The sequence below is a fragment of the Atractosteus spatula genome, chromosome 22, assembly GCF_055471065.1.
Source record: "Atractosteus spatula isolate fAtrSpa1 chromosome 22, fAtrSpa1.hap1, whole genome shotgun sequence".
In the NCBI taxonomy this organism is placed as follows: Eukaryota; Metazoa; Chordata; class Actinopteri; order Semionotiformes; family Lepisosteidae; genus Atractosteus; species Atractosteus spatula.
In genome coordinates, this window is record NC_142727.1 from 455,752 (window position 1) to 480,765 (window position 25,014).

The 25,014-nt window shown below is 50.3% G+C and overlaps 1 protein-coding gene across 1 annotated transcript in view; it reads left to right on the plus strand.

Annotated features, from left to right (window-relative positions):
- The window catches only part of LOC148816368 (basement membrane-specific heparan sulfate proteoglycan core protein-like), a 54,611-nt gene extending 30,282 nt beyond the window's left edge, over positions 1 to 24,329 (plus strand). Inside the window, exons 12-14 of the mRNA XM_088940108.1 lie at positions 22,853 to 22,918; positions 24,031 to 24,096; positions 24,234 to 24,329. Coding sequence (XP_088796234.1) covers positions 22,853 to 22,918; positions 24,031 to 24,096; positions 24,234 to 24,286 — 185 coding nt within the window. The 3' untranslated portion in view covers positions 24,287 to 24,329. The remainder of the gene's footprint in view (positions 1 to 22,852; positions 22,919 to 24,030; positions 24,097 to 24,233) is intronic.
- The last annotated feature ends 685 nt before the right edge of the window (positions 24,330 to 25,014 follow it).

The window sequence follows — 25,014 nt, forward strand, 5'->3', positions numbered from 1 at the left end:
AGTGACAGTGTCAGTCTGTCAGTGACAGTGTGTCAGTGTCAGTCTGTCAGTGTCAGTCTGTCAGTGACAGTGTGTCAGTCTGTCAGTGTCAGTGTGTCAGTGACAGTGTGTCAGTGTCAGTGTGTCAGTGTCAGTCTGTCAGTGTCAGTGTGTCAGTGACAGTGTGACAGTGTCAGTCTGTCAGTGTCAGTGTGTCAGTGTGTCAGTGTCAGTCTGTCAGTGTCAGTGTGTCAGTGACAGTGTGACAGTGTCAGTCTGTCAGTGTCAGTGACAGTGTGTCAGTGTGACAATGTCAGTGTGTCAGTGTCAGTGTGTCAGTGACAGTGTGACAGTGTCAGTGTGTCAGTGACAGTGTGTCAGTGACAGTGTGTCAGTGACAGTGTCAGTCTGTCAGTGACAGTGTGTCAGTGTGACAGTGTCAGTGTGTCAGTGTCAGTCTGTCAGTGTCAGTGTGTCAGTGACAGTGTCAGTGTGTCACTGTCAGTGACAGTGTGACAGTGTCAGTCTGTCAGTGTCAGTGTGTCAGTGACAGTGTGTCAGTGTCAATCTGTCAGTGTCAGTGTGTCAGTGACAGTGTGACAGTGTCAGTCTGTCAGTGTGACAGTGTCAGTGTGACAGTGACAGTCTGTCAGTGACAGTGTGTCAGTGACAGTGTGTCAGTGTGACAGTGTCAGTGTGTCAGTGACAGTGTCAGTCTGTCAGTGACAGTGTGTCAGTGTCAGTCTGTCAGTGTGTCAGTGTGTCAGTGTGACAGTGTCAGTGACAGTGTGACAGTGTCAGTGTCACTGTGTCAGTGTGTCAGTGTGTCAGTGTGACAGTGTGTCAGTGTCAGTGACAGTGTGACAGTGTCAGTGTCAGTGTGTCAGTGTCAGTGACAGTGTCAGTGTGTCAGTGTCAGTGTGACAGTGTGTCAGTGTCAGTGTGTCAGTGTGACAGTGTGTCAGTGTGACAGTGTCAGTCTGTCAGTGTCAGTGTGTCAGTGTCAGTGTGTCAGTGTGACAGTGTCAGTGTGACAGTGTCAGTGTGTCAGTGACAGTGTGACAGTGTCAGTGTCACTGTGTCAGTGTCAGTGTGTCAGTGTCAGTGTGACAGTGTCAGTCTGTCAGTGTCAGTGTGTCAGTGTGTCAGTGTGACAGTGTGACAGTGTCAGTGTCAGTGTGTCAGTGTCAGTGTGTCAGTGTGACAGTGTCAGTGACAGTGTCAGTCTGTCAGTGTCAGTGTGTCAGTGTGACAGTGTCAGTGACAGTGTGTCAGTGTCAGTGTGTCAGTGTCAGTGTCAGTCTGTCAGTGTCAGTGTGACAGTGTGTCAGTGTGTCAGTGTCAGTGACAGTGTGTCAGTGTGACAGTGTCAGTGACAGTGTCAGTGTGTCAGTGACAGTGTGACAGTGTCAGTCTGTCAGTGTCAGTGACAGTGTGACAGTGTCAGTGTGTCAGTGTCAGTCTGTCAGTGTGTCAGTGACAGTGTGTCAGTGTGACAGTGTCAGTGTGTCAGTGTCAGTCTGTCAGTGTGTCAGTGACAGTCTGTCAGTGACAGTGTGTCAGTGTCAGTGTGTCAGTGACAGTGTGTCAGTGTGACAATGTCAGTGTGTCAGTCTCAGTCTGTCAGTGACAGTGTGTCAGTGTGACAGTGTCAGTGTGTCAGTGTCAGTCTGTCAGTCTGTCAGTGTCAGTGTCAGTCTGTCAGTGTCAGTGTGTCAGTGTGACAGTGTGTCAGTGTCAGTGTGACAGTGTCAGTGTCAGTGACAGTGTGTCAGTGTGACAGTGTCAGTGACAGTGTGACAGTGTCAGTCTGTCAGTGTGTCAGTGACAGTGTGTCAGTGTCAGTCTGTCAGTGTCAGTGTGTCAGTGACAGTGTGACAGTGTCAGTCTGTCAGTGTCAGTGTGACAGTGTCAGTGTGTCAGTGTCAGTCTGTCAGTGTGTCAGTGACAGTGTGTCAGTGTGACAGTGTCAGTGTGTCAGTGTCAGTCTGTCAGTGTGTCAGTGACAGTCTGTCAGTGACAGTGTGTCAGTGTCAGTGTGTCAGTGACAGTGTGTCAGTGTGACAATGTCAGTGTGTCAGTGTCAGTGTGTCAGTGACAGTGTGACAGTGTCAGTGTGTCAGTGACAGTGTGTCAGTGACAGTGTCAGTCTGTCAGTGACAGTGTGTCAGTGTGACAGTGTCAGTGTGTCAGTGTCAGTCTGTCAGTGTCAGTGACAGTGTCAGTGTGTCAGTGTCAGTGACAGTGTGACAGTGTCAGTGACAGTGTGACAGTGTCAGTGTGTCAGTGACAGTGTGACAGTGTCAGTGTGTCAGTGTCAGTGTGTCAGTGTCAGTCTGTCAGTGTGTCAGTGACAGTCTGTCAGTGACAGTGTGACAGTGTCAGTGTGTCAGTGTCAGTCTGTCAGTGTGTCAGTGACAGTCTGTCAGTGACAGTGTGTCAGTGTCAGTGTGTCAGTGACAGTGTGTCAGTGTGACAGTGTCAGTGTGTCAGTGACAGTGTGTCAGTGACAGTGTCAGTCTGTCAGTGACAGTGTGTCAGTGTGTCAGTGTCAGTCTGTCAGTGTGTCAGTGACAGTGTCAGTCTGTCAGTGTCAGTCTGTCAGTGACAGTGTGTCAGTGTGACAGTGTCAGTGTGTCAGTGTCAGTCTGTCAGTGACAGTCTGTCAGTGTCAGTGTGTCAGTGACAGTGTGTCAGTGTGACAGTGTCAGTGTGTCAGTGACAGTGTCAGTCAGTGACAGTGTGTCAGTGTGACAGTGTCAGTGTGTCAGTGACAGTCTGTCAGTGTGACAGTGTCAGTGTGACAGTGTGTCAGTGACAGTGTGTCAGTGTCAGTCTGTCAGTGTCAGTGTGTCAGTGACAGTGTGTCAGTGTCAGTGTGTCAGTGTCAGTGTGTCAGTGACAGTGTGACAGTGTCAGTCTGTCAGTGTCAGTGTGTCAGTGACAGTGTGACAGTGTCAGTCTGTCAGTGTCAGTGACAGTGTGACAGTGTCAGTGTGTCAGTGACAGTGTGTCAGTGACAGTGTGTCAGTGTGACAATGTCAGTGTGTCAGTGTCAGTGTGTCAGTGACAGTGTGACAGTGTCAGTGTGTCAGTGACAGTGTGTCAGTGACAGTGTCAGTCTGTCAGTGACAGTGTGTCAGTGTGACAGTGTCAGTGTGTCAGTGTCAGTCTGTCAGTGTCAGTGTGTCAGTGACAGTGTCAGTGTGACAGTGTCAGTGTGTCAGTGTCAGTGTCAGTCTGTCAGTGTCAGTGTGTCAGTGACAGTGTGTCAGTGTCAATCTGTCAGTGTCAGTGTGTCAGTGACAGTGTGACAGTGTCAGTCTGTCAGTGTCAGTGACAGTGTGACAGTGTCAGTGTGTCAGTGTCAGTCTGTCAGTGTGACAGTGTCAGTGTGACAGTGTCAGTGTGTCAGTGACAGTCTGTCAGTGACAGTGTGTCAGTGTGACAGTGTCAGTGTGTCAGTGACAGTGTCAGTCTGTCAGTGACAGTGTGTCAGTGTCAGTCTGTCAGTGTCAGTCTGTCAGTGACAGTGTGTCAGTGTGACAGTGTCAGTCTGTCAGTGTCAGTCTGTCAGTGTCAGTGTGTCAGTGTCAGTGTGTCAGTGACAGTGTCAGTCAGTGACAGTGTGTCAGTGTCAGTGTGTCAGTGTCAGTCTGTCAGTGTGTCAGTGACAGTCTGTCAGTGTGACAGTGTCAGTGTGACAGTGTGTCAGTGACAGTCTGTCAGTGTCAGTGTGTCAGTGACAGTGTGACAGTGTCAGTGTGTCAGTGACAGTGTCAGTCTGTCAGTGACAGTGTGTCAGTGTCAGTGTGTCAGTGACAGTGTGACAGTGTCAGTGTGTCAGTGACAGTGTCAGTCTGTCAGTGACAGTGTGTCAGTGTGACAGTGTCAGTGTGTCAGTGTCAGTGTGTCAGTGACAGTGTCAGTGTGACAGTGTCAGTCTGTCAGTGTGACAGTGTCAGTGTGTCAGTGTGAGTGTGTCAGTGACAGTGTGTCAGTGTGACAGTGTCAGTGTGTCAGTGTCAGTGTGACAGTGTCAGTGTCAGTGTCAGTCTGTCAGTGTGACAGTGTCAGTGTGTCAGTGTCAGTGTGTCAGTGTCAGTGTGACAGTGTCAGTGACAGTGTGTCAGTGTCAGTGTGACAGTGTCAGTGTGTCAGTGTCAGTGTGTCAGTCTGTCAGTGTCAGTGTGTCAGTGACAGTGTCAGTCTGTCAGTGACAGTGTGTCAGTGTCAGTCTGTCAGTGTGACAGTGTCAGTGTGTCAGTGACAGTGTGTCAGTGTGACAGTGTCAGTGTGACAGTGTCAGTCTGTCAGTGACAGTGTGTCAGTGACAGTGTGTCAGTGTGAGTGTCAGTGTGTCAGTGACAGTGTCAGTCTGTCAGTGACAGTGTGTCAGTGTCAGTCTGTCAGTGTCAGTCTGTCAGTGACAGTGTGTCAGTGTCAGTGTGTCAGTGTCAGTCTGTCAGTGACAGTCTGTCAGTGTCAGTGTGTCAGTGTGACAGTGTCAGTGTGTCAGTGACAGTGTCAGTCAGTGACAGTGTGTCAGTGTGACAGTGTCAGTGTGTCAGTGTCAGTGTGTCAGTGACAGTCTGTCAGTGTGACAGTGTCAGTGTGACAGTGTGTCAGTGACAGTCTGTCAGTGTCAGTGTGTCAGTGACAGTGTGACAGTGTCAGTGTGTCAGTGACAGTGTCAGTCTGTCAGTGACAGTGTGTCAGTGTGTCAGTGTCAGTGTGTCAGTGTGACAGTGTCAGTGTGTCAGTGTCAGTGTGTCAGTCTGTCAGTGTCAGTGTGTCAGTGACAGTGTGTCAGTGTGTCAGTGTCAGTGTGACAGTGTCAGTGTGTCAGTGACAGTGTGTCAGTGACAGTGTCAGTCTGTCAGTGTGACAGTGTCAGTGTGACAGTGTCAGTGTGTCAGTGACAGTGTGTCAGTGACAGTGTGTCAGTGTGTCAGTGTCAGTGTGACAGTGTCAGTGTGACAGTGACAGTCTGTCAGTGACAGTGTGTCAGTGACAGTGTGTCAGTGTGACAGTGTCAGTGTGTCAGTGACAGTGTCAGTCTGTCAGTGACAGTGTGTCAGTGTCAGTCTGTCAGTGTCAGTCTCAGTGACAGTGTGTCAGTGTCAGTGTGTCAGTGTCAGTCTGTCAGTGACAGTCTGTCAGTGTCAGTGTGTCAGTGTGACAGTGTCAGTGTGTCAGTGACAGTGTCAGTCAGTGACAGTGTGTCAGTGTGACAGTGTCAGTGTGTCAGTGTCAGTGTGACAGTGTCAGTGTGACAGTGTGTCAGTGACAGTCTGTCAGTGTCAGTGTGTCAGTGACAGTGTGACAGTGTCAGTGTGTCAGTGACAGTGTCAGTCTGTCAGTGACAGTGTGTCAGTGTGTCAGTGTCAGTGTGACAGTGTCAGTGTGTCAGTGTGTCAGTGTGACAGTGTCAGTCTGTCAGTGTGACAGTGTCAGTGTGAGTGTGTCAGTGACAGTGTGTCAGTGACAGTGTGTCAGTCTGTCAGTGTCAGTGTGACAGTGTCAGTGTGTCAGTGTCAGTGTGACAGTGTCAGTCTGTCAGTGTGACAGTGTCAGTGTGTCAGTGTCAGTGTGACAGTGTCAGTGTGTCAGTCTGTCAGTGTCAGTGTGACAGTGTCAGTGTGTTAGTGTCAGTGTCAGTGTGACAGTGTCAGTCTGTCAGTGACAGTGTGTCAGTGTGACAGTGTCAGTGTGTCAGTGTCAGTCTGTCAGTGTCAGTGTGTCAGTGACAGTGTCAGTGTGACAGTGTCAGTGTGTCAGTGTCAGTGACAGTGTGACAGTGTGTCAGTGTCAGTGTGACAGTGTCAGTGTGTCAGTGACAGTGTCAGTCTGTCAGTGTCAGTGTGTCAGTGACAGTGTGTCAGTGTCAATCTGTCAGTGTCAGTGTGTCAGTGAGTGTGACAGTGTCAGTCTGTCAGTGTCAGTGTGTCAGTGACAGTGTCAGTGTGTCAGTGTCAGTCTGTCAGTCTGTCAGTGTGTCAGTGACAGTCTGTCAGTGACAGTGTGTCAGTGTGTCAGTGACAGTGTGTCAGTGTGACAGTGTCAGTCTGTCAGTGACAGTGTGTCAGTGTCAGTCTGTCAGTGTCAGTCTGTCAGTGACAGTGTGTCAGTGTCAGTGTGTCAGTGACAGTCTGTCAGTGTCAGTGACAGTGTGTCAGTGTGACAGTGTCAGTGACAGTGTCAGTCAGTGACAGTGTGTCAGTGTGACAGTGTCAGTGTGTCAGTGTCAGTCTGTCAGTGTGACAGTGTCAGTGTGACAGTGTGTCAGTGACAGTCTGTCAGTGTCAGTGTGTCAGTGACAGTGTGACAGTGTCAGTGTGTCAGTGACAGTGTCAGTGTGTCAGTGACAGTGTGTCAGTGTGACAGTGTCAGTGTGTCAGTGTCAGTGTGTCAGTGACAGTGTCAGTCTGTCAGTGTCAGTGTGACAGTGTCAGTGTGACAGTGTCAGTCTGTCAGTGTGTCAGTGTCAGTGTGTCAGTGACAGTGTCAGTCTGTCAGTGTCAGTGTGACAGTGTCAGTGTGACAGTGTCAGTCTGTCAGTGTCAGTGTGACAGTGTCAGTGTGTCAGTGTCAGTCTGTCAGTGTGACAGTGTCAGTGTGTCAGTGTGAGTGTGTCAGTGACAGTGTGTCAGTCTGTCAGTGTCAGTGTGACAGTGTCAGTGTGTCAGTGTGACAGTGTCAGTGTGACAGTGTCAGTCTGTCAGTGTGACAGTGTCAGTGTGACAGTGTCAGTCTGTCAGTGTCAGTGACAGTGTGACAGTGTCAGTGTGACAGTGTCAGTGTGACAGTGACAGTGTGTCAGTGACAGTGTGTCAGTGTGACAGTGTCAGTGTGTCAGTGACAGTGTCAGTCTGTCAGTGACAGTGTGTCAGTGTCAGTCTGTCAGTGTCAGTCTGTCAGTGACAGTGTGTCAGTGTCAGTGTGTCAGTGTCAGTCTGTCAGTGACAGTCTGTCAGTGTCAGTGTGTCAGTGTGACAGTGTCAGTGTGTCAGTGACAGTGTCAGTCAGTGACAGTGTGTCAGTGTGACAGTGTCAGTGTGTCAGTGTCAGTCTGTCAGTGTGTCAGTGACAGTCTGTCAGTGTGACAGTGTCAGTGTGACAGTGTGTCAGTGACAGTCTGTCAGTGTCAGTGTGTCAGTGACAGTGTGACAGTGTCAGTGTGTCAGTGACAGTGTCAGTCTGTCAGTGACAGTGTGTCAGTGTGTCAGTGTCAGTGTGTCAGTGTCAGTCTGTCAGTGTCAGTGTGTCAGTGACAGTGTCAGTCTGTCAGTGTCAGTGACAGTGTGACAGTGTCAGTGTGACAGTGTCAGTCTGTCAGTGTGACAGTGTCAGTGTGACAGTGTCAGTGTGTCAGTGTCAGTGTGTCAGTGTGACAGTGTCAGTCTGTCAGTGTGACAGTGTCAGTGTGTCAGTGTGTGTCAGTGACAGTGTGTCAGTCTGTCAGTGTCAGTGTGACAGTGTCAGTCTGTCAGTGTGACAGTGTCAGTGTGTCAGTGTGAGTGTGTCAGTGACAGTGTCAGTCTGTCAGTGACAGTGTGTCAGTGTGACAGTGTCAGTGTGTCAGTGTCAGTCTGTCAGTGACAGTCTGTCAGTGTCAGTGACAGTGTGTCAGTGTGACAGTGTCAGTGTGTCAGTGACAGTGTCAGTCAGTGACAGTGTGTCAGTGTGACAGTGTCAGTGTGTCAGTGTCAGTCTGTCAGTGTGACAGTGTCAGTGTGACAGTGTGTCAGTGACAGTCTGTCAGTGTCAGTGTGTCAGTGACAGTGTGACAGTGTCAGTGTGTCAGTGACAGTGTGTCAGTGTGACAGTGTCAGTGTGTCAGTGTCAGTGTGTCAGTGACAGTGTCAGTCTGTCAGTGTCAGTGTGACAGTGTCAGTGTGTCAGTGTCAGTCTGTCAGTGTGACAGTGTCAGTGTGACAGTGTGTCAGTGACAGTCTGTCAGTGTCAGTGTGTCAGTGACAGTGTGACAGTGTCAGTGTGTCAGTGTCAGTGTGTCAGTGTGACAGTGTCAGTGTGACAGTGTCAGTGTGTCAGTGTGACAGTGTCAGTGTGTCAGTGTGAGTGTGTCAGTGACAGTGTGTCAGTGTGACAGTGTCAGTGTGACAGTGTCAGTGTGTCAGTGTGACAGTGTCAGTGTGACAGTGTCAGTGTCAGTCTGTCAGTGTGTCAGTGTGACAGTGTCACAGTGTCAGTGTCAGTGACAGTGTGTCAGTCTGTCAGTGTCAGTGTGTCAGTGACAGTGTGACAGTGTCAGTCTGTCAGTGTCAGTGTGACAGTGTCAGTGTGTCAGTGACAGTGTGTCAGTGTGACAGTGTCAGTCTGTCAGTGTGACAGTGTCAGTGTGAGTGTGTCAGTGACAGTGTGTCAGTGACAGTGTGTCAGTCTGTCAGTGTCAGTGTGACAGTGTCAGTCTGTCAGTGTGACAGTGTCAGTCTGTCAGTGACAGTGTGTCAGTGACAGTGTGTCAGTGTGACAGTGTCAGTGTGTCAGTGACAGTGTCAGTCTGTCAGTGACAGTGTGTCAGTGTCAGTCTGTCAGTGTCAGTCTGTCAGTGACAGTGTGTCAGTCTGTCAGTGTCAGTGTGTCAGTGACAGTGTGTCAGTGTCAGTGTGTCAGTGTCAGTGTGTCAGTGTCAGTCTGTCAGTGTCAGTGTGTCAGTGACAGTGTGACAGTGTCAGTCTGTCAGTGTCAGTGTGTCAGTGTCAGTCTGTCAGTGTCAGTGTGTCAGTGACAGTGTGACAGTGTCAGTCTGTCAGTGTCAGTGACAGTGTGTCAGTGTGACAATGTCAGTGTGTCAGTGTCAGTGTGTCAGTGACAGTGTGACAGTGTCAGTGTGTCAGTGACAGTGTGTCAGTGACAGTGTCAGTCTGTCAGTGACAGTGTGTCAGTGTGACAGTGTCAGTGTGTCAGTGTCAGTCTGTCAGTGTCAGTGTGTCAGTGACAGTGTCAGTGTGTCACTGTCAGTGACAGTGTGACAGTGTCAGTCTGTCAGTGTCAGTGTGTCAGTGACAGTGTGTCAGTGTCAATCTGTCAGTGTCAGTGTGTCAGTGACAGTGTGACAGTGTCAGTCTGTCAGTGTGACAGTGTCAGTGTGACAGTGACAGTCTGTCAGTGACAGTGTGTCAGTGACAGTGTGTCAGTGTGACAGTGTCAGTGTGTCAGTGACAGTGTCAGTCTGTCAGTGACAGTGTGTCAGTGTCAGTCTGTCAGTGTGTCAGTGTGTCAGTGTGACAGTGTCAGTGACAGTGTGACAGTGTCAGTGTCACTGTGTCAGTGTGTCAGTGTGTCAGTGTGACAGTGTGTCAGTGTCAGTGACAGTGTGACAGTGTCAGTGTCAGTGTGTCAGTGTCAGTGACAGTGTCAGTGTGTCAGTGTCAGTGTGACAGTGTGTCAGTGACAGTGTGACAGTGTCAGTGTCACTGTGTCAGTGTCAGTGTGTCAGTGTGACAGTGTGTCAGTGTGACAGTGTCAGTCTGTCAGTGTCAGTGTGTCAGTGTCAGTGTGTCAGTGTGACAGTGTCAGTGTGACAGTGTCAGTGTGTCAGTGACAGTGTGACAGTGTCAGTGTCACTGTGTCAGTGTCAGTGTGTCAGTGTCAGTGTGACAGTGTCAGTCTGTCAGTGTCAGTGTGTCAGTGTGTCAGTGTGACAGTGTGACAGTGTCAGTGTCAGTGTGTCAGTGTCAGTGTGTCAGTGTGACAGTGTCAGTGACAGTGTCAGTCTGTCAGTGTCAGTGTGTCAGTGTGACAGTGTCAGTGACAGTGTGTCAGTGTCAGTGTGTCAGTGTCAGTGTCAGTCTGTCAGTGTCAGTGTGACAGTGTGTCAGTGTGTCAGTGTCAGTGACAGTGTGTCAGTGTGACAGTGTCAGTGACAGTGTCAGTGTGTCAGTGACAGTGTGACAGTGTCAGTCTGTCAGTGTCAGTGACAGTGTGACAGTGTCAGTGTGTCAGTGTCAGTCTGTCAGTGTGTCAGTGACAGTGTGTCAGTGTGACAGTGTCAGTGTGTCAGTGTCAGTCTGTCAGTGTGTCAGTGACAGTCTGTCAGTGACAGTGTGTCAGTGTCAGTGTGTCAGTGACAGTGTGTCAGTGTGACAATGTCAGTGTGTCAGTCTCAGTCTGTCAGTGACAGTGTGTCAGTGTGACAGTGTCAGTGTGTCAGTGTCAGTCTGTCAGTCTGTCAGTGTCAGTGTCAGTGTCAGTCTGTCAGTGTCAGTGTGTCAGTGTGACAGTGTGTCAGTGTCAGTGTGACAGTGTCAGTGTCAGTGACAGTGTGTCAGTGTGACAGTGTCAGTGACAGTGTGACAGTGTCAGTCTGTCAGTGTGTCAGTGACAGTGTGTCAGTGTCAGTCTGTCAGTGTCAGTGTGTCAGTGACAGTGTGACAGTGTCAGTCTGTCAGTGTCAGTGTGACAGTGTCAGTGTGTCAGTGTCAGTCTGTCAGTGTGTCAGTGACAGTGTGTCAGTGTGACAGTGTCAGTGTGTCAGTGTCAGTCTGTCAGTGTGTCAGTGACAGTCTGTCAGTGACAGTGTGTCAGTGTCAGTGTGTCAGTGACAGTGTGTCAGTGTGACAATGTCAGTGTGTCAGTGTCAGTGTGTCAGTGACAGTGTGACAGTGTCAGTGTGTCAGTGACAGTGTGTCAGTGACAGTGTCAGTCTGTCAGTGACAGTGTGTCAGTGTGACAGTGTCAGTGTGTCAGTGTCAGTCTGTCAGTGTCAGTGACAGTGTCAGTGTGTCAGTGTCAGTGACAGTGTGACAGTGTCAGTGACAGTGTGACAGTGTCAGTGTGTCAGTGACAGTGTGACAGTGTCAGTGTGTCAGTGTCAGTGTGTCAGTGTCAGTCTGTCAGTGTGTCAGTGACAGTCTGTCAGTGACAGTGTGACAGTGTCAGTGTGTCAGTGTCAGTCTGTCAGTGTGTCAGTGACAGTCTGTCAGTGACAGTGTGTCAGTGTCAGTGTGTCAGTGACAGTGTGTCAGTGTGACAGTGTCAGTGTGTCAGTGACAGTGTGTCAGTGACAGTGTCAGTCTGTCAGTGACAGTGTGTCAGTGTGTCAGTGTCAGTCTGTCAGTGTGTCAGTGACAGTGTCAGTCTGTCAGTGTCAGTCTGTCAGTGACAGTGTGTCAGTGTGACAGTGTCAGTGTGTCAGTGTCAGTCTGTCAGTGACAGTCTGTCAGTGTCAGTGTGTCAGTGACAGTGTGTCAGTGTGACAGTGTCAGTGTGTCAGTGACAGTGTCAGTCAGTGACAGTGTGTCAGTGTGACAGTGTCAGTGTGTCAGTGACAGTCTGTCAGTGTGACAGTGTCAGTGTGACAGTGTGTCAGTGACAGTGTGTCAGTGTCAGTCTGTCAGTGTCAGTGTGTCAGTGACAGTGTGTCAGTGTCAGTGTGTCAGTGTCAGTGTGTCAGTGACAGTGTGACAGTGTCAGTCTGTCAGTGTCAGTGTGTCAGTGACAGTGTGACAGTGTCAGTCTGTCAGTGTCAGTGACAGTGTGACAGTGTCAGTGTGTCAGTGACAGTGTGTCAGTGACAGTGTGTCAGTGTGACAATGTCAGTGTGTCAGTGTCAGTGTGTCAGTGACAGTGTGACAGTGTCAGTGTGTCAGTGACAGTGTGTCAGTGACAGTGTCAGTCTGTCAGTGACAGTGTGTCAGTGTGACAGTGTCAGTGTGTCAGTGTCAGTCTGTCAGTGTCAGTGTGTCAGTGACAGTGTCAGTGTGACAGTGTCAGTGTGTCAGTGTCAGTGTCAGTCTGTCAGTGTCAGTGTGTCAGTGACAGTGTGTCAGTGTCAATCTGTCAGTGTCAGTGTGTCAGTGACAGTGTGACAGTGTCAGTCTGTCAGTGTCAGTGACAGTGTGACAGTGTCAGTGTGTCAGTGTCAGTCTGTCAGTGTGACAGTGTCAGTGTGACAGTGTCAGTGTGTCAGTGACAGTCTGTCAGTGACAGTGTGTCAGTGTGACAGTGTCAGTGTCAGTGTCAGTCTGTCAGTGTGACAGTGTCAGTGTGTCAGTGTCAGTGTGTCAGTGTCAGTGTGACAGTGTCAGTGACAGTGTGTCAGTGTCAGTGTGACAGTGTCAGTGTGTCAGTGTCAGTGTGTCAGTCTGTCAGTGTCAGTGTGTCAGTGACAGTGTCAGTCTGTCAGTGACAGTGTGTCAGTGTCAGTCTGTCAGTGTGACAGTGTCAGTGTGTCAGTGACAGTGTGTCAGTGTGACAGTGTCAGTGTGACAGTGTCAGTCTGTCAGTGACAGTGTGTCAGTGACAGTGTGTCAGTGTGAGTGTCAGTGTGTCAGTGACAGTGTCAGTCTGTCAGTGACAGTGTGTCAGTGTCAGTCTGTCAGTGTCAGTCTGTCAGTGACAGTGTGTCAGTGTCAGTGTGTCAGTGTCAGTCTGTCAGTGACAGTCTGTCAGTGTCAGTGTGTCAGTGTGACAGTGTCAGTGTGTCAGTGACAGTGTCAGTCAGTGACAGTGTGTCAGTGTGACAGTGTCAGTGTGTCAGTGTCAGTGTGTCAGTGACAGTCTGTCAGTGTGACAGTGTCAGTGTGACAGTGTGTCAGTGACAGTCTGTCAGTGTCAGTGTGTCAGTGACAGTGTGACAGTGTCAGTGTGTCAGTGACAGTGTCAGTCTGTCAGTGACAGTGTGTCAGTGTGTCAGTGTCAGTGTGTCAGTGTGACAGTGTCAGTGTGTCAGTGTCAGTGTGTCAGTCTGTCAGTGTCAGTGTGTCAGTGACAGTGTGTCAGTGTCAGTGTGACAGTGTCAGTGTGTCAGTGACAGTGTGTCAGTGACAGTGTCAGTCTGTCAGTGTGACAGTGTCAGTGTGACAGTGTCAGTGTGTCAGTGACAGTGTGTCAGTGACAGTGTGTCAGTGTGTCAGTGTCAGTGTGACAGTGTCAGTGTGACAGTGACAGTCTGTCAGTGACAGTGTGTCAGTGACAGTGTGTCAGTGTGACAGTGTCAGTGTGTCAGTGACAGTGTCAGTCTGTCAGTGACAGTGTGTCAGTGTCAGTCTGTCAGTGTCAGTCTCAGTGACAGTGTGTCAGTGTCAGTGTGTCAGTGTCAGTCTGTCAGTGACAGTCTGTCAGTGTCAGTGTGTCAGTGTGACAGTGTCAGTGTGTCAGTGACAGTGTCAGTCAGTGACAGTGTGTCAGTGTGACAGTGTCAGTGTGTCAGTGTCAGTGTGACAGTGTCAGTGTGACAGTGTGTCAGTGACAGTCTGTCAGTGTCAGTGTGTCAGTGACAGTGTGACAGTGTCAGTGTGTCAGTGACAGTGTCAGTCTGTCAGTGACAGTGTGTCAGTGTGTCAGTGTCAGTGTGACAGTGTCAGTGTGTCAGTGTGTCAGTGTGACAGTGTCAGTCTGTCAGTGTGACAGTGTCAGTGTGAGTGTGTCAGTGACAGTGTGTCAGTGACAGTGTGTCAGTCTGTCAGTGTCAGTGTGACAGTGTCAGTGTGTCAGTGTCAGTGTGACAGTGTCAGTCTGTCAGTGTGACAGTGTCAGTGTGTCAGTGTCAGTGTGTCAGTGTCAGTGTGTCAGTCTGTCAGTGTCAGTGTGACAGTGTCAGTGTGTTAGTGTCAGTGTCAGTGTGACAGTGTCAGTCTGTCAGTGACAGTGTGTCAGTGTGACAGTGTCAGTGTGTCAGTGTCAGTCTGTCAGTGTCAGTGTGTCAGTGACAGTGTCAGTGTGACAGTGTCAGTGTGTCAGTGTCAGTGACAGTGTGACAGTGTGTCAGTGTCAGTGTGACAGTGTCAGTGTGTCAGTGACAGTGTCAGTCTGTCAGTGTCAGTGTGTCAGTGACAGTGTGTCAGTGTCAATCTGTCAGTGTCAGTGTGTCAGTGAGTGTGACAGTGTCAGTCTGTCAGTGTCAGTGTGTCAGTGACAGTGTCAGTGTGTCAGTGTCAGTCTGTCAGTCTGTCAGTGTGTCAGTGACAGTCTGTCAGTGACAGTGTGTCAGTGTGTCAGTGACAGTGTGTCAGTGTGACAGTGTCAGTCTGTCAGTGACAGTGTGTCAGTGTCAGTCTGTCAGTGTCAGTCTGTCAGTGACAGTGTGTCAGTGTCAGTGTGTCAGTGACAGTCTGTCAGTGTCAGTGACAGTGTGTCAGTGTGACAGTGTCAGTGACAGTGTCAGTCAGTGACAGTGTGTCAGTGTGACAGTGTCAGTGTGTCAGTGTGAGTGTGTCAGTGACAGTGTGTCAGTGTGACAGTGTCAGTGTGACAGTGTCAGTGTGTCAGTGTGACAGTGTCAGTGTGACAGTGTCAGTGTCAGTCTGTCAGTGTGTCAGTGTGACAGTGTCACAGTGTCAGTGTCAGTGACAGTGTGTCAGTCTGTCAGTGTCAGTGTGTCAGTGACAGTGTGACAGTGTCAGTCTGTCAGTGTCAGTGTGACAGTGTCAGTGTGTCAGTGACAGTGTGTCAGTGTGACAGTGTCAGTCTGTCAGTGTGACAGTGTCAGTGTGAGTGTGTCAGTGACAGTGTGTCAGTGACAGTGTGTCAGTCTGTCAGTGTCAGTGTGACAGTGTCAGTCTGTCAGTGTGACAGTGTCAGTCTGTCAGTGACAGTGTGTCAGTGACAGTGTGTCAGTGTGACAGTGTCAGTGTGTCAGTGACAGTGTCAGTCTGTCAGTGACAGTGTGTCAGTGTCAGTCTGTCAGTGTCAGTCTGTCAGTGACAGTGTGTCAGTCTGTCAGTGTCAGTGTGTCAGTGACAGTGTGTCAGTGTCAGTGTGTCAGTGTCAGTCTGTCAGTGTCAGTGTGTCAGTGACAGTGTGACAGTGTCAGTCTGTCAGTGTCAGTGTGTCAGTGTCAGTCTGTCAGTGTCAGTGTGTCAGTGACAGTGTGACAGTGTCAGTCTGTCAGTGTCAGTGACAGTGTGTCAGTGTGACAATGTCAGTGTGTCAGTGTCAGTGTGTCAGTGACAGTGTGACAGTGTCAGTGTGTCAGTGACAGTGTGTCAGTGACAGTGTCAGTCTGTCAGTGACAGTGTGTCAGTGTGACAGTGTCAGTGTGTCAGTGTCAGTCTGTCAGTGTCAGTGTGTCAGTGACAGTGTCAGTGTGTCACTGTCAGTGACAGTGTGACAGTGTCAGTCTGTCAGTGTCAGTGTGTCAGTGACAGTGTGTCAGTGTCAATCTGTCAGTGTCAGTGTGTCAGTGACAGTGTGACAGTGTCAGTCTGTCAGTGTGACAGTGTCAGTGTGACAGTGACAGTCTGTCAGTGACAGTGTGTCAGTGACAGTGTGTCAGTGTGACAGTGTCAGTGTGTCAGTGACAGTGTCAGTCTGTCAGTGACAGTGTGTCAGTGTCAGTCTGTCAGTGTGTCAGTGTGTCAGTGTGACAGTGTCAGTGACAGTGTGACAGTGTCAGTGTCACTGTGTCAGTGTGTCAGTGTGTCAGTGTGACAGTGTGTCAGTGTCAGTGACAGTGTGACAGTGTCAGTGTCAGTGTGTCAGTGTCAGTGACAGTGTCAGTGTGTCAGTGTCAGTGTGACAGTGTGTCAGTGACAGTGTGACAGTGTCAGTGTCACTGTGTCAGTGTCAGTGTGTCAGTGTGACAGTGTGTCAGTGTGACAGTGTCAGTCTGTCAGTGTCAGTGTGTCAGTGTCAGTGTGTCAGTGTGACAGTGTCAGTGTGACAGTGTCAGTGTGTCAGTGACAGTGTGACAGTGTCAGTGTCACTGTGTCAGTGTCAGTGTGTCAGTGTCAGTGTGACAGTGTCAGTCTGTCAGTGTCAGTGTGTCAGTGTGTCAGTGTGACAGTGTGACAGTGTCAGTGTCAGTGTGTCAGTGTCAGTGTGTCAGTGTGACAGTGTCAGTGACAGTGTCAGTCTGTCAGTGTCAGTGTGTCAGTGTGACAGTGTCAGTGACAGTGTGTCAGTGTCAGTGTGTCAGTGTCAGTGTCAGTCTGTCAGTGTCAGTGTGACAGTGTGTCAGTGTGTCAGTGTCAGTGACAGTGTGTCAGTGTGACAGTGTCAGTGACAGTGTCAGTGTGTCAGTGACAGTGTGACAGTGTCAGTCTGTCAGTGTCAGTGACAGTGTGACAGTGTCAGTGTGTCAGTGTCAGTCTGTCAGTGTGTCAGTGACAGTGTGTCAGTGTGACAGTGTCAGTGTGTCAGTGTCAGTCTGTCAGTGTGTCAGTGACAGTCTGTCAGTGACAGTGTGTCAGTGTCAGTGTGTCAGTGACAGTGTGTCAGTGTGACAATGTCAGTGTGTCAGTCTCAGTCTGTCAGTGACAGTGTGTCAGTGTGACAGTGTCAGTGTGTCAGTGTCAGTCTGTCAGTCTGTCAGTGTCAGTGTCAGTCTGTCAGTGTCAGTGTGTCAGTGTGACAGTGTGTCAGTGTCAGTGTGACAGTGTCAGTGTCAGTGACAGTGTGTCAGTGTGACAGTGTCAGTGACAGTGTGACAGTGTCAGTCTGTCAGTGTGTCAGTGACAGTGTGTCAGTGTCAGTCTGTCAGTGTCAGTGTGTCAGTGACAGTGTGACAGTGTCAGTCTGTCAGTGTCAGTGTGACAGTGTCAGTGTGTCAGTGTCAGTCTGTCAGTGTGTCAGTGACAGTGTGTCAGTGTGACAGTGTCAGTGTGTCAGTGTCAGTCTGTCAGTGTGTCAGTGACAGTCTGTCAGTGACAGTGTGTCAGTGTCAGTGTGTCAGTGACAGTGTGTCAGTGTGACAATGTCAGTGTGTCAGTGTCAGTGTGTCAGTGACAGTGTGACAGTGTCAGTGTGTCAGTGACAGTGTGTCAGTGACAGTGTCAGTCTGTCAGTGACAGTGTGTCAGTGTGACAGTGTCAGTGTGTCAGTGTCAGTCTGTCAGTGTCAGTGACAGTGTCAGTGTGTCAGTGTCAGTGACAGTGTGACAGTGTCAGTGACAGTGTGACAGTGTCAGTGTGTCAGTGACAGTGTGACAGTGTCAGTGTGTCAGTGTCAGTGTGTCAGTGTCAGTCTGTCAGTGTGTCAGTGACAGTCTGTCAGTGACAGTGTGACAGTGTCAGTGTGTCAGTGTCAGTCTGTCAGTGTGTCAGTGACAGTCTGTCAGTGACAGTGTGTCAGTGTCAGTGTGTCAGTGACAGTGTGTCAGTGTGACAGTGTCAGTGTGTCAGTGACAGTGTGTCAGTGACAGTGTCAGTCTGTCAGTGACAGTGTGTCAGTGTGTCAGTGTCAGTCTGTCAGTGTGTCAGTGACAGTGTCAGTCTGTCAGTGTCAGTCTGTCAGTGACAGTGTGTCAGTGTGACAGTGTCAGTGTGTCAGTGTCAGTCTGTCAGTGACAGTCTGTCAGTGTCAGTGTGTCAGTGACAGTGTGTCAGTGTGACAGTGTCAGTGTGTCAGTGACAGTGTCAGTCAGTGACAGTGTGTCAGTGTGACAGTGTCAGTGTGTCAGTGACAGTCTGTCAGTGTGACAGTGTCAGTGTGACAGTGTGTCAGTGACAGTGTGTCAGTGTCAGTCTGTCAGTGTCAGTGTGTCAGTGACAGTGTGACAGTGTCAGTCTGTCAGTGTCAGTGTGTCAGTGACAGTGTGACAGTGTCAGTCTGTCAGTGTCAGTGACAGTGTGACAGTGTCAGTGTGTCAGTGACAGTGTGTCAGTGACAGTGTGTCAGTGTGACAATGTCAGTGTGTCAGTGTCAGTGTGTCAGTGACAGTGTGACAGTGTCAGTGTGTCAGTGACAGTGTGTCAGTGACAGTGTCAGTCTGTCAGTGACAGTGTGTCAGTGTGACAGTGTCAGTGTGTCAGTGTCAGTCTGTCAGTGTCAGTGTGTCAGTGACAGTGTCAGTGTGACAGTGTCAGTGTGTCAGTGTCAGTGTCAGTCTGTCAGTGTCAGTGTGTCAGTGACAGTGTGTCAGTGTCAATCTGTCAGTGTCAGTGTGTCAGTGACAGTGTGACAGTGTCAGTCTGTCAGTGTCAGTGACAGTGTGACAGTGTCAGTGTGTCAGTGTCAGTCTGTCAGTGTGACAGTGTCAGTGTGACAGTGTCAGTGTGTCAGTGACAGTCTGTCAGTGACAGTGTGTCAGTGTGACAGTGTCAGTGTCAGTGTCAGTCTGTCAGTGTGACAGTGTCAGTGTGTCAGTGTCAGTGTGTCAGTGTCAGTGTGACAGTGTCAGTGACAGTGTGTCAGTGTCAGTGTGACAGTGTCAGTGTGTCAGTGTCAGTGTGTCAGTCTGTCAGTGTCAGTGTGTCAGTGACAGTGTCAGTCTGTCAGTGACAGTGTGTCAGTGTCAGTCTGTCAGTGTGACAGTGTCAGTGTGTCAGTGACAGTGTGTCAGTGTGACAGTGTCAGTGTGACAGTGTCAGTCTGTCAGTGACAGTGTGTCAGTGACAGTGTGTCAGTGTGAGTGTCAGTGTGTCAGTGACAGTGTCAGTCTGTCAGTGACAGTGTGTCAGTGTCAGTCTGTCAGTGTCAGTCTGTCAGTGACAGTGTGTCAGTGTCAGTGTGTCAGTGTCAGTCTGTCAGTGACAGTCTGTCAGTGTCAGTGTGTCAGTGTGACAGTGTCAGTGTGTCAGTGACAGTGTCAGTCAGTGACAGTGTGTCAGTGTGACAGTGTCAGTGTGTCAGTGTCAGTGTGTCAGTGACAGTCTGTCAGTGTGACAGTGTCAGTGTGACAGTGTGTCAGTGACAGTCTGTCAGTGTCAGTGTGTCAGTGACAGTGTGACAGTGTCAGTGTGTCAGTGACAGTGTCAGTCTGTCAGTGACAGTGTGTCAGTGTGTCAGTGTCAGTGTGTCAGTGTGACAGTGTCAGTGTGTCAGTGTCAGTGTGTCAGTCTGTCAGTGTCAGTGTGTCAGTGACAGTGTGTCAGTGTGTCAGTGTCAGTGTGACAGTGTCAGTGTGTCAGTGACAGTGTGTCAGTGACAGTGTCAGTCTGTCAGTGTGACAGTGTCAGTGTGACAGTGTCAGTGTGTCAGTGACAGTGTGTCAGTGACAGTGTGTCAGTGTGTCAGTGTCAGTGTGACAGTGTCAGTGTGACAGTGACAGTCTGTCAGTGACAGTGTGTCAGTGACAGTGTGTCAGTGTGACAGTGTCAGTGTGTCAGTGACAGTGTCAGTCTGTCAGTGACAGTGTGTCAGTGTCAGTCTGTCAGTGTCAGTCTCAGTGACAGTGTGTCAGTGTCAGTGTGTCAGTGTCAGTCTGTCAGTGACAGTCTGTCAGTGTCAGTGTGTCAGTGTGACAGTGTCAGTGTGTCAGTGACAGTGTCAGTCAGTGACAGTGTGTCAGTGTGACAGTGTCAGTGTGTCAGTGTCAGTGTGACAGTGTCAGTGTGACAGTGTGTCAGTGACAGTCTGTCAGTGTCAGTGTGTCAGTGACAGTGTGACAGTGTCAGTGTGTCAGTGACAGTGTCAGTCTGTCAGTGACAGTGTGTCAGTGTGTCAGTGTCAGTGTGACAGTGTCAGTGTGTCAGTGTGTCAGTGTGACAGTGTCAGTCTGTCAGTGTGACAGTGTCAGTGTGAGTGTGTCAGTGACAGTGTGTCAGTGACAGTGTGTCAGTCTGTCAGTGTCAGTGTGACAGTGTCAGTGTGTCAGTGTCAGTGTGACAGTGTCAGTCTGTCAGTGTGACAGTGTCAGTGTGTCAGTGTCAGTGTGTCAGTGTCAGTGTGTCAGTCTGTCAGTGTCAGTGTGACAGTGTCAGTGTGTTAGTGTCAGTGTCAGTGTGACAGTGTCAGTCTGTCAGTGACAGTGTGTCAGTGTGACAGTGTCAGTGTGTCAGTGTCAGTCTGTCAGTGTCAGTGTGTCAGTGACAGTGTCAGTGTGACAGTGTCAGTGTGTCAGTGTCAGTGACAGTGTGACAGTGTGTCAGTGTCAGTGTGACAGTGTCAGTGTGTCAGTGACAGTGTCAGTCTGTCAGTGTCAGTGTGTCAGTGACAGTGTGTCAGTGTCAATCTGTCAGTGTCAGTGTGTCAGTGAGTGTGACAGTGTCAGTCTGTCAGTGTCAGTGTGTCAGTGACAGTGTCAGTGTGTCAGTGTCAGTCTGTCAGTCTGTCAGTGTGTCAGTGACAGTCTGTCAGTGACAGTGTGTCAGTGTGTCAGTGACAGTGTGTCAGTGTGACAGTGTCAGTCTGTCAGTGACAGTGTGTCAGTGTCAGTCTGTCAGTGTCAGTCTGTCAGTGACAGTGTGTCAGTGTCAGTGTGTCAGTGACAGTCTGTCAGTGTCAGTGACAGTGTGTCAGTGTGACAGTGTCAGTGACAGTGTCAGTCAGTGACAGTGTGTCAGTGTGACAGTGTCAGTGTGTCAGTGTCAGTCTGTCAGTGTGACAGTGTCAGTGTGACAGTGTGTCAGTGACAGTCTGTCAGTGTCAGTGTGTCAGTGACAGTGTGACAGTGTCAGTGTGTCAGTGACAGTGTCAGTGTGTCAGTGACAGTGTGTCAGTGTGACAGTGTCAGTGTGTCAGTGTCAGTGTGTCAGTGACAGTGTCAGTCTGTCAGTGTCAGTGTGACAGTGTCAGTGTGACAGTGTCAGTCTGTCAGTGTGTCAGTGTCAGTGTGTCAGTGACAGTGTCAGTCTGTCAGTGTCAGTGTGACAGTGTCAGTCTGTCAGTGTCAGTGTGACAGTGTCAGTGTGTCAGTGTCAGTCTGTCAGTGTGACAGTGTCAGTGTGTCAGTGTGAGTGTGTCAGTGACAGTGTGTCAGTCTGTCAGTGTCAGTGTGACAGTGTCAGTGTGTCAGTGTGACAGTGTCAGTGTGACAGTGTCAGTCTGTCAGTGTGACAGTGTCAGTGTGACAGTGTCAGTCTGTCAGTGTCAGTGACAGTGTGACAGTGTCAGTGTGACAGTGTCAGTGTGACAGTGACAGTGTGTCAGTGACAGTGTGTCAGTGTGACAGTGTCAGTGTGTCAGTGACAGTGTCAGTCTGTCAGTGACAGTGTGTCAGTGTCAGTCTGTCAGTGTCAGTCTGTCAGTGACAGTGTGTCAGTGTCAGTGTGTCAGTGTCAGTCTGTCAGTGACAGTCTGTCAGTGTCAGTGTGTCAGTGTGACAGTGTCAGTGTGTCAGTGACAGTGTCAGTCAGTGACAGTGTGTCAGTGTGACAGTGTCAGTGTGTCAGTGTCAGTCTGTCAGTGTGTCAGTGACAGTCTGTCAGTGACAGTGTCAGTCAGTGACAGTGTGTCAGTGTGACAGTGTCAGTGTGTCAGTGTCAGTCTGTCAGTGTGTCAGTGACAGTCTGTCAGTGTGACAGTGTCAGTGTGACAGTGTGTCAGTGACAGTCTGTCAGTGTCAGTGTGTCAGTGACAGTGTGACAGTGTCAGTGTGTCAGTGACAGTGTCAGTCTGTCAGTGACAGTGTGTCAGTGTGTCAGTGTCAGTGTGTCAGTGACAGTGTCAGTGTGACAGTGTCAGTGTGTCAGTGTCAGTGTGTCAGTGTGACAGTGTCAGTCTGTCAGTGTGTGTCAGTGACAGTGTGTCAGTCTGTCAGTGTCAGTGTGACAGTGTCAGTCTGTCAGTGTGACAGTGTCAGTGTGTCAGTGTGAGTGTGTCAGTGACAGTGTCAGTCTGTCAGTGACAGTGTGTCAGTGTGACAGTGTCAGTGTGTCAGTGTCAGTCTGTCAGTGACAGTCTGTCAGTGTCAGTGACAGTGTGTCAGTGTGACAGTGTCAGTGTGTCAGTGACAGTGTCAGTCAGTGACAGTGTGTCAGTGTGACAGTGTCAGTGTGTCAGTGTCAGTCTGTCAGTGTGACAGTGTCAGTGTGACAGTGTGTCAGTGACAGTCTGTCAGTGTCAGTGTGTCAGTGACAGTGTGACAGTGTCAGTGTGTCAGTGACAGTGTGTCAGTGTGACAGTGTCAGTGTGTCAGTGTCAGTGTGTCAGTGACAGTGTCAGTCTGTCAGTGTCAGTGTGACAGTGTCAGTGTGTCAGTGTCAGTCTGTCAGTGTGACAGTGTCAGTGTGACAGTGTGTCAGTGACAGTCTGTCAGTGTCAGTGTGTCAGTGACAGTGTGACAGTGTCAGTGTGTCAGTGTCAGTGTGTCAGTGTGACAGTGTCAGTGTGACAGTGTCAGTGTGTCAGTGTCAGTCTGTCAGTGTGACAGTGTCAGTGTGTCAGTGTGAGTGTGTCAGTGACAGTGTGTCAGTGTGACAGTGTCAGTGTGACAGTGTCAGTGTGTCAGTGTGACAGTGTCAGTGTGACAGTGTCAGTGTCAGTCTGTCAGTGTGTCAGTGTGACAGTGTCACAGTGTCAGTGTCAGTGACAGTGTGTCAGTCTGTCAGTGTCAGTGTGTCAGTGACAGTGTGACAGTGTCAGTCTGTCAGTGTCAGTGTCAGTGTGACAGTGTCAGTGTGTCAGTGACAGTGTGTCAGTGTGACAGTGTCAGTGTGTCAGTGTCAGTGTGACAGTGTGACAGTGTCAGTGTGTCAGTGACTGTGTCAGTGTGTCAGTGTGACAGTGTCAGTGTGTCAGTGTGACAGTGTCAGTGTGTCAGTGTGACAGTGTCAGTGACAGTGTGTCAGTCTGTCAGTGTCAGTGTGACAGTGTCAGTGTGTCAGTGTGACAGTGTCAGTGTGTCAGTGTGTCAGTCTGTCAGTGTCAGTGTGACAGTGTCAGTGTGTCAGTGAGTGTGTCAGTGTCAGTGTGTCAGTGTCAGTGTGACAGTGTGTCAGTGACAGTGTGTCAGTCTGTCAGTGTCAGTGTGACAGTGTCAGTGTGACAGTGTCAGTGTGTCAGTGTGACAGTGTCAGTGTGTCAGTGTCAGTCTGTCAGTGTGACAGTGTCAGTGTCAGTGTGACAGTGTCAGTGTGTCAGTGTGACAGTGTCAGTCTGTCAGTGTGACAGTGTCAGTGTGTCAGTGTGACAGTGTCAGTGTGTCAGTGTCAGTGTGTCAGTGTGTCAGTGACAGTGTCAGTGTCAGTGTGTCAGTGTGTCAGTGACAGGGGTTCCAGGCGTCTGACAGCTGTGTGTCCTTTCTCAGATGCAGTCCAGAGAGAGAGCTCCAGGGAGGTCTGCTACTCCGCTCTCAATCTCAGGACACCTGCAGGTATGAGACACCGAGAGAGAGACAGGAGACACCGAGAGAGACAGGAGACACCGAGAGAGAGACAGGATACATTGAGAGAGACAGGAGACACCGAGAGAGACTTGAGACACAGAGAGAGAAACAGGAGACATTGAGAGAGACAGGAGACACCAAGAGAGACAGGAGACACCAAGAGAGACAGGAGACACCGAGAGAGAGACAGGAGACACCGAGAGAGAGACAGGAGACACCAAGAGAGACAGGAGACACTGAGAGAGAGACAGGAGACACCGAGAGAGAGACAGGAGACACCGAGAGAGACTTGAGACACCGAGAGAGAGACAGGAGACACAGAGAGAGAGACAGGAGACATTGAGAGAGACAGAGGTGCACTTCCTACTGCACTGTGACAGATACTCTGGGATTACAGAAACATTCTTCCCTAAACTCAGAAATCTAGTCCCAGAGTTCCCACACCTGCCAGAATCACAACGGGTCCCAATCCTACTGGGAGAGGGAGGAGGGAACTCAGCTGAACTGGCAGCCCAGTGTGTGATCTCCTGTCCCAGCCTGAGGAACAGTCAGTCTGTCTCCCAGTAATGCTCCATCTGTCTACAGTATAGGTAAATATTTTATAATATGTCTCTGTTGTAAATGTCTGTAACATGTCTGTAGATTTTATTTTACTTTTATTTTGTTTTCTTTCGTGTGAATCTCATTATTTTATTTGCTTTGGCAACACTGATTGTACCCATCGGTCCTGCTAATAAAGCACCTGGAATTGAGTTGAACTGAATTGACTTGAGACACTGAGAGAGAGACAGGAGACATTGAGAGACAGAAGACACTGAGAGAGAGACATGAGACATTGAGAGACAGGAGACACCGAGAGAGAGAGACAGGAGACACTGAGAAAGAGACGAGAGACAGTGGACAGAGAGAACAGAGCAGCTGCTCCTCTTCCACCTGGAGACACAGGCAGAGCCGGGAGGAGAGGAGCTGAGCGAGGGGGCTGTGGGGTCAGCGTCACTGTGTCCCCCTTACAGCCAGGGGCCTGGCTCTGTTCGTCTTCTGCTCCCATTCGTAATTCCTGAACGAGCGAGGAGGCGTCAACTCCTGTCCTGTGTCCCCAGCCGGACCCTGGGAGCCCCCCGCCCCCAGCAGCCTGTACAGCCAGGTGAAGTCGAAGAAGAAGAAAGGTGAGGCACAGCGTCTGGGTCCCTTCTCTCTGCGACCCCTCGCCCCCAGGCTGGACCAGTGGATGGGAGGAGCAGAGAGTGTCCTGTGTATGTCTGCCCTGCTCCTCCCTGTCCTCACTGTCCCTCTGCCTTCACAGCTCCTCCCTCTGACCAGAGCGCTGCCAGCCTCTACGCCACCGTGCACTTCTGAACGCAGGTCCGTGTTCACTCTGATGTACTGTCTTCTGTCCCTGTCTCTGCAGTCCTGTGTGTCCCTGTCCTGACCTCTCCCTGTCTGCAGTCCTGTCTGTCCCTGTCCTGACCTCTCCCTGTGTGTCCCTGTCCTGACCTCTCCCTGTCTCTGCAGTCCTGTGTGTCCCTGTCCTGACCTCTCCCTGTCTCTGCAGTCGTGTCTGTCCCTGTCCTGACCTCTCCCTGTCCTGACCTCTCCCTGTGTGTCCCTGTCCTGACCTCTCCCTGTCTCTGCAGTCCTCTGTCCCTGCAAAGGCTGACAGGACTTGGCTTTTCCTCTTTGTTGCCAGTGAGAACCAGTGTTGTTCATGCAAGAGCCCACAGGTGCTGAAACTGAAAGGACTGAGAAACGGCACCTTTCAAGAAAACCCAGAGCTCTTCCCGTACTGGGGGGACCAACTTCATACAGCCACAGCGGTCATTCTGCACCAGTACCCCCCACTGGGAGACACGGTGGAGCGTCCTCTGAAGCAGGCAGGAATGGGAAGCTGCAGCGTCTGGCCGCTCTCACTGGCACCTCCCTCGCTCACGCCTGTGTCAGGCACCAGGGAGCTGAGCTGCCTCACAGACTTCACTGACTGTTCTGCCCTGAACTGTACTGCCCTCCCCTGCACTGCACTGTACTGTACTGCCCTCCCCTGCACTATACTGTTCTGCCCTGTACTGTACTGCCCTCCCCTGCACTAT